This window comes from Lemur catta, chromosome 12 (genome assembly GCF_020740605.2).
Source record: "Lemur catta isolate mLemCat1 chromosome 12, mLemCat1.pri, whole genome shotgun sequence".
Classification (NCBI taxonomy): Eukaryota; Metazoa; Chordata; class Mammalia; order Primates; family Lemuridae; genus Lemur; species Lemur catta.
In genome coordinates this window covers 65,388,945-65,404,733 of record NC_059139.1, presented here as the reverse complement: position 1 = coordinate 65,404,733, position 15,789 = coordinate 65,388,945, and the positions used below count along the sequence as shown (strand labels likewise).

At 41.9% G+C, this 15,789-nt stretch overlaps 1 protein-coding gene across 1 annotated transcript in view; it reads left to right on the top strand.

The window, feature by feature from the left end:
* The first annotated feature begins 328 nt into the window (after window positions 1-328).
* ERAP1 (endoplasmic reticulum aminopeptidase 1) overlaps window positions 329-15,789 on the top strand; it is a 31,121-nt gene continuing 15,660 nt past the window's right edge. Inside the window, exons 1-7 of the mRNA XM_045566189.1 lie at window positions 329-368; window positions 7,236-7,779; window positions 9,652-9,790; window positions 12,401-12,535; window positions 13,484-13,604; window positions 14,372-14,526; window positions 14,883-14,996. Coding sequence (XP_045422145.1) covers window positions 7,253-7,779; window positions 9,652-9,790; window positions 12,401-12,535; window positions 13,484-13,604; window positions 14,372-14,526; window positions 14,883-14,996 — 1,191 coding nt within the window. The 5' untranslated portion in view covers window positions 329-368; window positions 7,236-7,252. The remainder of the gene's footprint in view (window positions 369-7,235; window positions 7,780-9,651; window positions 9,791-12,400; window positions 12,536-13,483; window positions 13,605-14,371; window positions 14,527-14,882; window positions 14,997-15,789) is intronic.

Below are 15,789 nucleotides of genomic sequence, written 5' to 3'. Positions count from 1 at the left end.
CGAGCCCCCGCAACGCTCATAGCTAACGAACGAAAAACGTCTCCAAAGACACACAGAGAGAAAAGATCTGCGTTCAGAAAGGGGTGCTCCTCCCCGCCCGGTCCCCGGCACTGCAGCCCCGCAGCTTCCCCGGCCTGCAGCGCTCATTTACGAGTCGAATCCCCACTTGGGAGCGGCGGCCTCCCTTGATCGCTCCCACTGCCGGGTTTCCCCTTCCCCAGCTCCCGCCTCGGCCGCCCGCGCCGCCCGGGCTCGGGCCGACGCGCCCCTCCGCGCCAGCCCGCCTGCCGCGCTCGGGGCTCCACTTTCGCTTTCGGTCCCGGGCGGCGGCGGCGGCGGCGCGAGGGAGAGCCGGCCCCGGACCCCAGGTACTGCGCGCCCTCCCGGAAAGAGGGGGACGCGGCACGGGCCCCTTCCCTGCGCCCGCCGGGGGGCCGAGGGCCCGGGGCGCCGGAGAGATGGGTGGCGGGGCACCAGGCAGGGCGGGGACAGTCGCTGGGCCGGGCGCGAGTCCGCGGGGAGCGCGGCGAAGGGCCGGCGCGCCTGTTCCCCGCGCTCCGTGGTCGCCCACTGTCTCCCCGCAGGAGCGCCCCCCGCGCCCCGTCTCGCCGGCGTATTCCTGCCAGCCGCGCAGGCCACCAACTCCCGCCTAGGGCCAAAGGGAGGGGCGGGTGGACGGCGGGTTAGGCCAAGGGGGGCGCCTTGCTGATAGCTCCCAGAGGAGCGAACGTGGCTTTGGGTTAACTGCTGCGGTGGGGGTGGGGTGTTGTGGCATCGGCGGGACTCAAAGTGTCCTCAAGGTCAGTTCCCTCCCTGTTGCTCCTCTACTTCTTGCCAGCAATTGCCTCTCCCCACTTCGCGCTGGCTCTAGCCCGGTTTTATTCAGATAAAGCTCTCCCGTTGAGTTTGCTATCTGGGTGCCTGGCCAGGTGGGCCAGCAAGTTAATTTCATGAGAGGAAGGGGAAGAGCAGACACTTGCTCACACCGTTGATGGAGTTCTTTGCGTAGGCTTGGTTCAGAGAGAAATGCTCTGTTTTCTATTAAATGTCTAAGAGTATTTGCTCTCAACTCAGGACATGGTCAACCATTAAAAAAATTTACTTCGAAAAATTGGACAGAGTTATCTCTTCCCTCGGGGATTTGGAATTAAATTGATTAGCAGCACATTTTCAGGTGGGGCTTGAGTATGTTAACGTTTTCGAATTCATTCAACATTTTTATTATTTATCAGCAGTGACAAGCTATTATCAGTGCTTGTTAATTTCATTGTGTGGAAAGTTTTGGAAGAACGTCCGTTACTTCTTAATCTGTGTTCCATAGTGTCCCAATAAAGGGAAAGGCTGACCAGTGGCCCCTGACTTCTGTGGTGAGTGGGAACAGTCAGAATCACCAAAGGCAGCCTAAGTAAGGTTCCTAAAACACCTTGGACTCTTTCTGGCTGTGAATTAAAGTCGGGTAGCAAAGTCTGCTACACTTTGGCGACGTTGACTGTGAAAGGTAGTTTAGTTTGATCAGAGGCCAAAGGAAAATACTTTTTAAAACATTTAAGGAGCTGGGCATGGTGGCTCACGCCTGTAATCCTAGCACTCTGCAAGGCCGGGGCGGGCGGATCATTTGAGCTCAGGAGTTTGAGACCAGGCTGAGCAAGAGCGAGACCTCGTCTCTACTAAAAATAGAAAGAAATTATATGGACAGCTAAAAATATATATCAAAAAATTAGCAGGGCATGGTGGCGCATGCCTGTAGTCCCAGCTACTCAGGAGGCTGAGGCAGGAGGATCGCTTGAGCCCAGGAGTTTGAGGTTGCTGTGAGCTAGGCTGACGCCACGGTTCTCTAGCCCAGGCAACAGAGTGACACACTATCTCAAAAAAAAAAAAAAAAAAAAAAAAAACATTTAAGGAATATGGTACAAGAAAGTCCTTTAAAACCCTGAACTCCATGCTCTCAACCTGTGTATTCAACGGCCTGCTTGATATTTCCCTTTGGATATCTCATGAACATCACAAATTAAACATATTTTTTAAAATGAACTCAAGATTTCTTCTCTCTTTTAATAAAAATCTGTTCCACCTCTGGTCTTCTCCATCTCAATAAAAGGCACCTGTGTTCATTCTAGAAACCAGGCAGCCATTGCTGATACTGTCCTCTCCCTCATCCCCCACTTCCAGTCTACCCTAGATATAGATGTTGAACCCATCTATAGCGTGTGCGCACTTTCTTGCATGCACTCTCATTCTCCCTCTGTCTCCACACCACCCCAGGACAAGCCCCTAGCCTACTTGTTCTAGACTACTTTCTCACTGGTCTCTTGGCCTTCACTCTTGCTACTTTCCAGTCTTCCACTCTCCACACAGCAACTAGGGCAATTTTCTTACAATGTGAACTTGATCCTAAGTTGACCTAGCTCAAAATCCTTCTAGTGGCTTTTCATTGCGCTTAGAATGTTATCCAAAATCCTTAACATACTTACAAGAATGTGTGGTGATCTGGCCCCTGCCCACCTCTCCAGGTGCATCTTTTGCTTGAACTTGAACTTGTGTTTCAAGTTCACTGGCCTTCATAACCAGTGCTCTCTACTGCCTCTGAGCATGCAAAATGATTGCTATTCCCTCTGTCTGGAACACTCTCCCGCTGCCTCTCTTCTTAGTTCACTTGTATTTTAAGTCTCAGCTAAAATGTCCTCGGAGCCCCGATGTAAGTTGGTCTGCTGTTATTGTCTTTTAGTGTGTGTGTGTTTTCCTTCATAGCCCTAATCACGGTTGGTAACTGTTAATATATATATTTGTGTAAACTTGTTAAAAATCTCCACTTCCTAGCTCTTTGAGGTCAGGGACCTGTGCTATCTCATATAGCTAGTACCCAGTTAAACCCCTGGCACATAATAGGCTCTCAACAAATATTTGTGGAATGAACAATCGAAAATATTTTTACTCATTTGATCTCTGTAACAATCCATGAGAGAGGTACTATTATTATCTCATTTCACACATGAGGAAAATGAAACTTGTATTAAATAACTTGCACAGTAGGTGGCAGAACAAGTACCTCAGTTTTCTGACTGTAAGCCTAATATGTATATTATTGTATAGTTATAATTTTATGTGTATATATATGTGTGTATATATTTATATAAAATTACATTTGTAGAAAAAATGTCAGAGACTACTACTTAGAGTTCTTAAATAAAACAATGTGAGTCTTGATAACATGCAAAGGAAAAATGAGAGTACCATATGGGAGGAATCAGAAAGTAAAAGCACAAAGGTATGAGCTCTTGGTAAAGCAGAAAAAGCAGGGAGTTTATAGTCACACAGACTTGTATTGCATTCTAACTAGTTACGTGAACGTGACAAAGGTACATGAATGTTTCTTTGCTTCAGTTGCTTCTCCACCTCAAAACAGGGAAAAAAGGCTTTTAGAGTGAGAGACTGTGTAAAGTGCCTGGCACTTTGGAGGCGCTTAGTAAATGTTAGGTCTTATTCCTCCTTGGCATGGAGTTTTACTTCAAAAAGAAATGTACTTTTCTTGGAAAGGAGCTGCTTATATTGAATGGACTAATCTTTCTGAGAGCCTTTTTTTATTTTTAAACTGCATCCCATTTAGAAAATTGGTAATAAAACTTGACTCTAGGAGACCATTCAGAACCATGAAATGCCCTGTTTCAAATTGAAACACTTACTGTTAGAAGTGAAGCCAAACAAGAGCTAATTTTTCTGGGGAACAGCTAAACACACTGGAGCATGATCACAGAATCTTGGATATATCCTATCACTGGGGATTTAGAGAATTTTCTCAGTGAAATCCTTAATTCACTACACTGAGTTTTTATCCAGCTCCTCTTATGTGCAAGATATAGTTCTAGGTGCAATACAGAGATAAATACAGTTTTGTTTCCCAGAGTTTATAATATAGTGGGGAAGGTATTACAAGTGCATCAGTTATAGTATTTTGATGCAGGGTGCTGTAAGATGCCATGAGAAGAACAAAGAAAGGCCTATGAGTTTCAAAGCAAGAAGTCCCTTGTGCCTTGAAATATTCAAGGAAGGATTCCCAGGGATGTCTCATTTGAGTTGGATTTCGAAAAATGGGAGAAAGTTGTTGAGGTGGAGGGAGTCCTTGAGCAGAGATGTGGATAGAGAAAGTGTTGGTCACGTTTTGGGAACAATCAAACACCCATAGCAGATCCTAGGATGCATATAGTGGGTTTATGTTTTGAGGTAAGGCTAAGAGGGGAGAGAAGCCTTTGTAGAACTCTGTTTCAGGGAAATCGCTCAGTCTGATGACTTGGGAGAAGAGACTGCATCTCAACCTTTCAGTCTCAAACATTCAGTGAAATGTCTATGACGAGAAAGACCAGACCAGTAAGACATAATCCCTGCCTTTGGGAGCTTATAATTTAGTAAAGAGAAGCAGGCATGTAAAAAATTAAGTTCACTAATGTGTTACAGGTTCTAAGAATTCTGCCTAGGATTCAATAGAAGACAAAATTTAGTGGATTTTAGTGGTTTTTGCTGATTGTAAATTTCTTTCTCCTAGTTAAATCAAGGATACAAGGTAGGCAGTTTTCCTCTTAGGAAAGACCTTGTATTTATGAAAGTTTGCATCATTTATCCATTGAATGTGGGTGAATGAATTCTGACATTTATGCTGTCTATATGTCCTATTTTGGTTTCTGGCACTGTATCCTCCTTGAGACACAGCCCCTTCTTGGACCCAACCCTGCAAAGCCTTTGATGTGAGGTCCCACTACCAACCCCTCAGTAGCCCGTGGGCCTGTTAGCTCAGAACCAGTTGGAATTTTTAGATCTCCTTCTTCTTGGGCTGTTGGAGAAGACTTGGGGACTTCCAGAGTCCTTGCATGCTTAAACCTGGCACCTGCATGGAGCCCTCTACTGTCTTGGGGTGAGGGCTAAGCCCACTAAGCTGCTGCTATCAGAAATTCCAGGTGGAAATAGGATACAGTTCCTTTTACTCTCTGCTTCCTCAACCTCAATGGAAATCCATTGTTCTGCCCCTGCCCTGGGATTCTGCCTGAGGAGGTAGGGGCAGGAACTCTTTACCATATTGCTCCACTCCTCTGTGGCTGAAAGCATCCTTTAATTGGTCTCCGAGATTGACTGTCTCTACGGGTGTACGATCCTTTCTAGCTAACCTCCAAATCCACTCCACAGGGGAGGAAGAGGGAGGCACCTTGATCTGTGTGCTTGGGAAGGGAACAGGATGGAAAGTGAGGGGTGAGGAGACCATGTCAGCCATTGCCTTGAAGTAGTATCCCATCACATGGGGTTCAAGGGTAAGGCCAGGGTCTGGCAAGGCTTATGTTGGAGCTTTTCAACCCTGGCTCCTCAGTAGAATCTCTGGGAAGTTAAAAAAAAATTGATGCCCTGATCTCGTCACCGTAGATTCCAGCTTAATGGTTGTCAGTAGGGATCCAGGCATCAAAAATTTTAAAAGCTTCCTAGATAATGTTAATATGCAGCTACAGTAGAGAACCTGACATCTAAGAGAGGGAGAATCCTCTGTGCCCTAATCATTTCGAGCGATCCAGTTTGTAGGGTTACCACTTTTCTCATTTCATCTGAATGTCCAGGAGCCAGGGGAGTTTGAGTGAATTAGGGCCAATTACTGAGCTCACCTGGCAGGGTCCCTCCTGGCAAACACCCAGTAGAGAGGTGTGTTTGTGTAAGGAAAAGAAAGAACTTTGCTTGAATCTTGGCATGTGGGTTGCCAGATCCCTTAAAATTCACATTGCTTTCATGTCCCATGGCTTTTAAAATAAAGTACAAAATATAGTCTGCAGCATGACTTCTGCATGCTTTAAGCCTGATCTTGGAATTACTCCCCTCATTGCCTTGCAAATAATCATTCTACATCAAGTCCTCCTGGGTTCACTTCTGTCCACGTCAGTTGCCTGAACAGCCTTGTACTTCCTCCCTTAGTGCTTTAGCTCCTGTCCCATTTGCTCCACCTGTGATACTGTTAATGCTCTCCCCATTTCCAAATCTAAACTGTCCTTTCAGGCTGTGGTCAAATGTGTGAAGGCATCCCAAGGAGTTGTTACTGCAGCCAGAGGCACTCTCTCTCCTTGGAAATATCATTCCATTCTTCCCAACACCTTCCTTTAGTAGTATTCTTCAAATGCTCCACACTTTCTGTGTTGTGTTTTATTATTTGCACATGAATGTTTTCTGTTCTTCCAGAGTTTGAGGTCCTTGGGGGTGGGGTCAGTGTGGTGTATATTATCATATCCCACACAGTACTCAGCACACAGCCTTGTTGGATGATTGTAAGAGAGAATCCAGATGACTGATATGTTTGTCACAAACTACCAGGAAAGTTAAACTCGTTAAGTCATTCCTGGCTAAATATTTAATTGACTTTTGGCATGACAATTTGACAATGACACTGATGTTATTAAAGACTACTGTTACCAATACTTGCCTTTTTTCCTCCTCACTACTCGCCATCTAACTGTCCTTCCTATGCTTCCTGTGTTTTGGGAATTCTCTACCTTGTGAGGCTTGGTGGGAAGCAAGGCCTTGTTGCCCGTGGCAGAAACTAAGAAGTGCAGATCATTGTTTTCTCCACTTTCCTGCTGGTGGCATGGACATCACACCTCGGCTCAGGCAATAGGACTTCAAAGCTGGAACTTTGAAGGTGAAACAAGTCATGCAAAGTTGCAGGGGCAGTGGAGAACTAATTCCAGTGGTGGCTGCAGCAGCGTGAGCATCTGATTTCCAGGGCAGTAGAGCAGCCTTCTCCAAGTTCCAGTGTTGGTGGGGAGCGGTAGCTCGATTAGATGTTTCTCTGATACGGTTCCGGCTGCCCATCTTTGCCTGTTTTATGAGCCTGGTTTCCCAAGTGTCTTGCAACTCTGTGACCCATTTAGTGAGCCACTGATGATCCTCCGATGGTTCCTCTACTTCCTGTATCAGCCAGAGCTTGTTCTGCTGCTTTCAACCTAGAGCCCGGACTGATAGAGTTAATTTAAACTTCAAGACTCAAATGATGCTTTCTAGTAGTGTTACTGATTGTTGCTAACCATAAACTTTTTCTTCTATGAATTAATGATGTAGGGAAGGTAGTTTTACTTTCAGGAAACGACCTAGTACTTTTCAGGTTTGTATTTATATCTATTAATGCTGGGTGGACACAGTGTAAAATTATGCTGTCTGGAGAACATCTTAATGACTTTTATCTATTTATTTTTGCTTTTATACATCTGTGCCACTAGGTGGTTTGAGCAAGAAAATGGTGTCTCTGTCTCTCAAGTGGCCACTTGCAACCATGTCTTGTCTACTTCCCTCGTTGTTGACTCTCTTAACTGTGTCAACTCCTTCATGGTGTCAGAACAGAGAAGCTACATCTCCAGAAGCTGGTAATGGGACACCATTTCCTTGGAATAAAATGCGACTTCCCAAGCATGTCATCCCAGTTCATTATGATCTCATGATCCATGCAAATCTCACCACGCTGACTTTCTGGGGAACCACGGAAATAGAAATCACAGCCAGCCAGCCCACCAGTACCATCATCCTGCATAGCCACCACCTGCAGATAGCTAAGGCCACCCTCAGGAAAGGAGCTGGAGAGAGGCCGTCGGAAGAACTGCTGAGGGTCCTGGAATATCCCGCTCATGAGCAAATCGCACTCCTGGCTCCGGAGCCTCTCCTTGCTGGGCTCCCGTACACAGTTGTCATCGACTATGCTGGCAGTCTTTCTGACAATTTCCATGGGTTTTATAAAAGTACCTATAGAACTGAGGAAGGGGAAGTGAGGTAATGTTTTTCTATTTTTTTTTAAGCTTCAAGTGCTATACACACTAAATTTATTATTTCAGATGGATTGCCTTTTAAAATTTCCTTTGTTGCTGAACTCTTTCTTCAGTTTTGTTTTTACATCTTTTTTATAGTATTAAAGATGGCCGATTTTTTTCCTTGATTTTTTAATCTCACTTTTCATTCTATTTTAACCAATTTTCTTTCCTCCAGTTCTGTCAGAGTAAATACTTATTTGTTTATTTAATTAGATTTCTGAGACATAATAAACATTTTTAATTCTTTTGGCCTGCATTGGTTTCCTGAGCCTGTCATAACGAAGTGCCACAGACTGGGTGGCTGAAAACAACAGAAATGTATTCTCTCATGGTTCTGGAGGCCACAATCTGAAATCAAGGTGTCAGAAAGCCCAGGCTGTGTCTTAGTCTCTGGGTGAGATCCTTTCTTGCCTCTTTCTAGCATCTGGGGGTGGCCGTGGATCCCTGGCACTCCTTGCCTTGCAGCTGCATCACTCCTGTCTCTGCCTCTGTTGTCACCTGACTATTGTACCTGTGTTTCCCTGTGCCCAAATTTTTATCCTCTTATAAAAGACTATAAAATCTTATAAAATATGACACCAGTCATGTTGGATTAGGGCCTAGCCTGATGGCCTCATCTTAACTTGATTATATCTGCAAAGACCCTATTTCCAAATAAAATCACATTCACAGATACTGGGGGTTAGGACTTCAGCATATCTTTTGGGGGTGGGGAGTTCAATCCATAACAGCCTATTAGAGGAAATATTTTTCTCTCAGTTAAAACATTTTTAGGATCCCTACCTGCTTTACTTTGGTTCCTTTTTTTAAGGAGGAACTTATTTGGGGAGATTTTATGCTAAATTTTAAAATCAAATCAAATTTTGTTAGATTATACAAGCTTATTTTTCTAATTCCATATTATTTTATCAAGGTAAAAATGTCAGATGCTACCAAAAAGAATTTTTTAAAAAGTAAAATGTATCCCAATCATAGCCCTCTGAAATAAATACTCCTTCTATTTCAGGGGAACATCTTCCTAGCCTTCTCTCTAGATATGCATATATGTTATTTTATGTAAATGGAATTGTTATATTTTCTTATTTTATGTAAATGGAATTGTTATATTTTCTTTACGATGGAGTTTTTGAAAACTTAATATATTGGAAAGATGTCTTATATAAATGACTATCACTATGCATCATTTTAATGACTTTATTAAAATATATGTTTATACATTATTTAATCCCTCATGCATGGAAATTAAATTCTTTCCAACTTTTCAGTATCAGCAACACTTTGATGAACATCCACATAAATTATTTTTTTAGAATAACAAATGCCTAGGTGTAGAATTGGTAAGTCAAAGAGTCTACAAACTTTGGTTATGCCTTGTTTTATTTCCTCATCCCTAACCACTACTGTATATTGGCAATCTTATTAGAGCAAAGAGGCCAAAAAATGGTATCTCCCTTTAATTTACATTACTTTGATTAAGGAAGTTGAGCAGCTTGTGATATGTTTATTGATGATCTGTTTTTCTTTTCTGAATTGCTTATTTATGACTTTTGCCTGAGATTGCGCTTGATTGTTGGGTATTTTCTTACTGATTTTTCAGAGCTCACTGTTTGTTAGGACTATTAAGTCTTCTTTAAATACTTTTCTATGAATTTTCCCAGTTTTTTACTTGCCTTTTAATTTAGCTTCTAATAGCTTTTGTCATATAAAACATTTTCTTTAGTAGTGAAATCCATCGATATTACAGCACCTACAGAAATTAAAAAGCCGACAAACCCCTATTTTAGAGTCCCTGGTGCTTCACGATCAGTTTGTATTTCATTTGCCGTTATTTTAGGGTACTTGCGTCAACACAGTTTGAGCCCACTGCAGCGAGAATGGCCTTCCCCTGCTTCGATGAGCCTGCCCTTAAAGCAAGTTTCTCCATCAAGATTAGAAGGGAGCCCCGGCACCTCGCCATCTCCAACATGCCCTTGGTGAGTCTGCGCCCCTGTGTCGACTCACAGGAAAACCTACCCATTCTCTGTGGCTTGCATTTCCCCAGTGACAGCTGACATTTGGGTCACCTGTTTTGTTTTACTGCTAGGCAGACAGTTGTTAACTTTTCTTTTTCATTTTCAACCTATGCTTTTGTTTCAAGTCACAATTGTTTGTAGTTAAAGAAAAAATTAGCCTTGAAAAATGTACGATTTCAGTAAGAGTAACGTTCCAGATTAGCAATGTTGATAGGAGGGAAACTTTAAGGAGTTCGGGCCAGGTTTAAATGCTAGTGCCCTTCACAAAACACTTTCACCCTCATTTTCTCACATAAAATTTTAAAAGGGTTTTAAAGAGAATGCTTTGTTGAATAAGACCGTATTTCTAGTATATAGTGATTTTCTATAATTTCCATATACTCTTTACTAATATTAACTATATGGTTTGTAACTGTATGCACAAAATTGGGCAGAGAGAAAAAGAGAAGAAAAGTAATCTTTTCAGAATAGTATGTAAGGAATGACAGCTTGGTTCTCTTCAAAGAAACCATTATCCTCCAGTTTCAGAGCAGGTGTAGACAGCGTTCTGTCTGATTTTTAAAAGTGGTGAGAGGACGACCGTGCCAGGTGAATAAAACTATTCATTATCCTATGATGCTGTTAGCTTAGAAAAGCATCAGCTGGGCTGTGATTCCGCAGCTAGCGTATCCCACCTCCTGGAAGCACATTGTTTGTTCAGAGAAGCTCACCGTGGATGAGACTCGGGGTGGAATAGGCCTCGCTCACAGTCCTGAAGAATGACCAGCTCCATCCCTACGCGGGCCAGGTAATCAATATCTCAGCATGAAGAGACCCTGAGCGCCACAGACCGGCCTCTTGTGCAGTACTTCTTAAAACTCTATAAACCTTAAAACGCTATATGCGCCTTTGAATACCTTCTAAAGATCCCTTCCTCAAACCAGATTCTGACCTCCTTTATGGAAACTAGAGGATTATCCTCTATAAAAAACACTCTTTGAAAATCCCTACCAGCCAAGAACTTTTGTCCTCCTCCCTCCCTTGTATATGAAAAGAAACAATTATGTTATTTTCCTAATATAAATTTGATCTACATAATATGATTTTTCAAAATATCGTCCTCTCCCCCAGTATTATGGTATTTCTCCCTGAGACAGAGGTGAGTCTTCTAATTAGAGAATCACTGCTCTAGGAGAATAAAGGAACAGGAATGGGATGGAGACATGAAGGACTAAGCAGGATTAGTGGAGAAATTTGTGGCTTGCAGAGGGAAGGCCAGGAGCTCTGGAGGCTCCACGAAGATGCTGCGGTCTAAATCTGTGTGTATCCAGGATCCACCTGTTGAGGACAGGAGAATCTCTAATGCAGTCTTGCCCCTTGGACAGAAATATAATAGGAGTGGCCTGACCTCAGGCTGCAGATGTGGAGCTGAGGGGGAGGGGAGGACAGTGGAGTCTCAAAGGGTCTTCTTGGAGGATGGAGAAACAAATAAATACCTTTGGAACATTGAAGTGTTTGGGCAGTGGGCAGGTGTTCATCACATTTAAATTTGAATTAGTTTAATCAGGGTACTTTCCTAATAAGTAGCAGAACTTCAGGAATGGAACTTTTTGTTGGGGTCGGGCAGAGGCATTTAAAAAGAAAAGATGATTTGGGATCCTTTAAGAGTAAACCTAGGTTGCTAGCAGAGTCAATCTGAATGGCCAAATGGTGACCAGGAGGCATCATAGCTGGTGGCTGGTGGGTATTAAGAAGGATAAGGGCGTAGTGATAGAGACAGGCATGGGATTACAGGGAAAGTGCTTGCTAACTTGGTTTCTCCAGGTTAGTTCTGGCTGTTTTTTCCTCCAAGATTTCATTTCAGTGCTTCTTGTTGCTGAGGTATTAGCCTTTCTTCTTCAGGAGCAGACCTCTTAGACTACCTCCATCCACCCCACTCTAACCGCAGGGCTATGCCTGATTGCAATTAAAAGCTGATTCCAGGCAAATGGAGGCAATGAGGCAAATCTGAGTTTGGAAGAGGCTTTGCAGGATCAGGCCTATCCATAGATTACTTTCAACTGTGTAGAAAAACAGAAGCTGTTTTTAGGTAATGCATGGTTATGCATTTTCCCAGAGTATTTACTACACATTGCATTTCCAGATAATTCTCAAACTTGTATATTTAAGGACAAGTGGACCACATCTTGGCAAAACCAGCAATCTTAGTTTTGCCTTGTCCCATCCATGTTATCAATTCACATGTATTAAATATGAGTCAGTTTGTAATAATCTGGATTATTTAAAAGAAATTGAATGTCAATCATTACACAGCTTTATAAATATAAAAACTGCAGAATCATGTACTTTAAAATGGTACATTTTATGGTATGTGAATTATATCTCAATAAAAAAAAGAAATTGAGAATGGCTTGACCTTAATAGCTAAATTACAATTGGATATTAGAAAGAGAACTTTTAAAGTAATTATAGAAATGTCATGCCATATACTTTTAATATTATGTCTGGTAATTGGGAAATTTCTCTTTATGATGTGTGTTTCGCACATCGGGTACGTGGATTCTTTGATAATTTGAGTTATTCTGGTTTTAGGTGAAATCTGTGACTATTGCTGAAGGACTCATAGAAGACCATTTTGATGTCACCGTGAAGATGAGCACCTATTTGGTGGCCTTCATTATTTCAGATTTTCAGTCTGTCAGCAAGATGACCAAGAGTGGAGTCAAGGTGAGCCTGTGATTGTCACATAGGGTGACCAACTTGTCCTGGTTTCCCTGGTTGTCCTGGTTTTAGAACTGGGAGTCCTGCATCCTGGGAAGCCCCTCAACCTCGGGCAAACTGGGATGGTTGGTCACCCTGTAGTCACAGATGCCCACTTGTACAGTGAGGTTCTAATAACAGCAACACAGAGGGAACAGGGCCTGGCCTGAGTCATGATCCTGATGTCACCACTACCTGGCTCTCTGACCTTGGCCCTGCTCCCTCTGGAACTTAGCTCTCACTTCTTTGGAAGGTGCAAGGTGGACGAGATCCTGCAACAGTTTCTAAGGTGGCTTCTGGTTATAACTTTCTGCAGTTTGGAAGTAAATGTTACTGATTGAGCAGGGGATTTATGCCTGTGGGAAGGAAATAAGATAGAGCAACCGGCTTGGAGAAAGGAGTGGTCGTTTCTAGTTTACCTTTACACTAACAGCATGGCCTTCGGGGTCCAGCTGTATGTGGGAGTCGTATGTCCTGTTAAACCTCCCACTTTGGGCAGGCCCTGGACTCTGTCTCTTATCCCTTGAGACATTCAATGCCATGGAAACCAAAGCTCAAATCCAGCTGTGTTGGGCTAGTGCTCTTAAGGGAAAAGCAGGGGGCAGTGCTCTGCTGACCTCAGAGGGTCTGGCTGTCACTTCAGTTTTGGCCTCTAAATCTTCCTTTCATTTTTGCCACCTTATGAGCACATTTAAGAAAAAAAATCTGTGTATATTACCAACATTTGTAGTTGTTTTCAGAAGTGGAATTGATCGGGAACAGTCAGCATTGATATAAGAAATGGGATTCCCAATTGTCTTCTTTTAATATTGACAACCATATCCCACAGTATGAAGGCATTACTGTCAGTCTCATGCAGGTGTGGAGAGAAGCTACTAAGATATTTGAATACCTTTCTTGTGCCTTTCTCTTTAGGTTTCTGTATATGCTGCTCCAGACAAGATAAATCAAGCAGATTACGCGCTGGGTGCTGCGGTAACTCTCCTAGAATTTTATGAGGATTATTTCAGGATACCGTATCCCCTACCCAAACAAGGTAGAGGTCTTGCACAGATACTGTGATGTGGCATTGGATGACCCAGTCATAGATTACAGAGCATTATAATTGGTGCATCCCCATGGCTATCTCAGCAGCCCCTCAAGTCATAACCCTAGCCAGTGTCAAACGTCTGGTTGATCCTTCTGAGCATTTCCTCACCTTTCATCTGTACAATGAATTTCCAGTGACAGTAAAAGCAGGTGTTGATACAGTTGCTGAGGCGCAGGGCATGGAAACTATTTTGCCTTCTGATTTTATTAGTGGGCAATCAGCAGAGGGAAGTGGCTATGTTTTTTTCATTATTGGCACATGCTTGGTAGGGGCATAGAGGGTGCTCAATAGGCTTTTTTAAAAGAATAAATTTATATGATGTAAGAAAACCTGCATTTTCTTTCTTGTCTGAGCCCTTAAAACTATTGTCTGTTTGAGTTTTTAGGTATATGTGGGTATTGGACATTAAAATACAGTAGATTATTAAAGTAATTGTTAAGATTATTCAGTCCCAAAACGCCTCGTCAGAAAGTCAGAAATGGAGTCAAGCGGCCTGAGACACATGTCTGACTTTGTAGGGATCGTAGCAAAATGACCCTGAGTCACCGAGCCCTTTTTTCTCCATTGTGAAAGGCTCTTCCAGTCTAGAGCTTCATGGTTCTGCATGGGCAGCTTGGCTTTCGTGTCCTAACACCCATTTGTAACCAATAGTGCATTTGGGGGAACATGTAGCTTAGAGATTGGTAATATTGCTCTATTACTTTCTTCCTAAGATCTTGCTGCTATTCCTGACTTTCAGTCTGGTGCAATGGAAAACTGGGGACTGACAACATATAGAGAATCTTCCCTGTTGTTTGATGCAGAAAAGTCTTCTCCATCAAGTAAGCTTGGCATCACAATGACTGTGTCCCATGAACTCGCCCACCAGGTACAAGCTTACTCATACTTTTTAAAAAGTATAGTTGAACTATATTTATATCACTTTTATGGGACATATGACGCCATTTATATATTATGCTTATAGTTTTTAGCTTGATTTTTTTCTCATAAGAAAAACTGTTTCCTTAAAGCATTAGGTTTCATGTTTTATAATGCATATGAAAGGTTTTTATTTTTACTTTGATATTATTTCTATAAACATATGTTAACATTCATAAACTGACATTTGATATCTAAAATATGTTTCTTTTTGAGTGTCTTTTGTGTAAGGCTGCCGTTATAGGAAGCAGGTAATCCAGTCTCCATAGCAATGTGTGAATAAACTGAGCAGTGTTTTCCTTCTAGTGGTTTGGGAACCTGGTCACCATGGAATGGTGGAATGATCTTTGGCTAAATGAGGGATTTGCCAAGTTCATGGAGTTTGTGTCTGTCAGAGTGACCCATCCTGAACTGAAAGTTGTAAGTAGTTATTTATTTATTTTTTTTACATTTTAGGTTAATCTGTTATTTTGTTCAGTGTCGCTGGAAAATATATCTTTGATTATAGAAGTCATAGAGTTCATTGATAACCTCCTTGAGAATTTAGATATGAATCATGTTTCACAAATGCTAGGGAACTTTCAAGATATATTGCAAAGACTTATTTTCAGACTCAGTGTGAATCTATGATTGTTAGAAAATTAAGTGTTGAATTCCCTTAATATCAAAAAAATAGAAATAATGACAGCATGAATGTTATGTATCATTTCTCAAACCATCAGGTTGCTCATTGCAGAATTATTAGGTATAGAATGCTATTATCTCGGTAGGACCCTACTTGCCAAATCAAATGAATTATGCTTAAAGTAGCTGCACATTTGATTGTAAAACAACATAGACTCACAAGTCACTAATTTAATGCTGTGGAACTGCTATATATTTGTTTTAAAAATCACATGTTTAACTTGGAGAAAATCACATTTAACAAAATTAAAAGTAAACTTATTTTACATAAAAAAAACCCTTTACCCTACTATGATTCTTTTCATTTGTGAATATTTATTATTTCCAATTTCCATCTGCCTATACACATAATTTATACACCATTATAATTATAAAATACATATTATAAGAGGGAACACAAACATTTCCTTATGTTTCTGTATAATCTTTAATAATAAAAGTGATTATCTATGTATATTATTCTATTGAGTTAATGTGCCCTACTAAAGCAGATTGAGGTTGGAATTTGTTCTCCATTTTTTTTCCATTA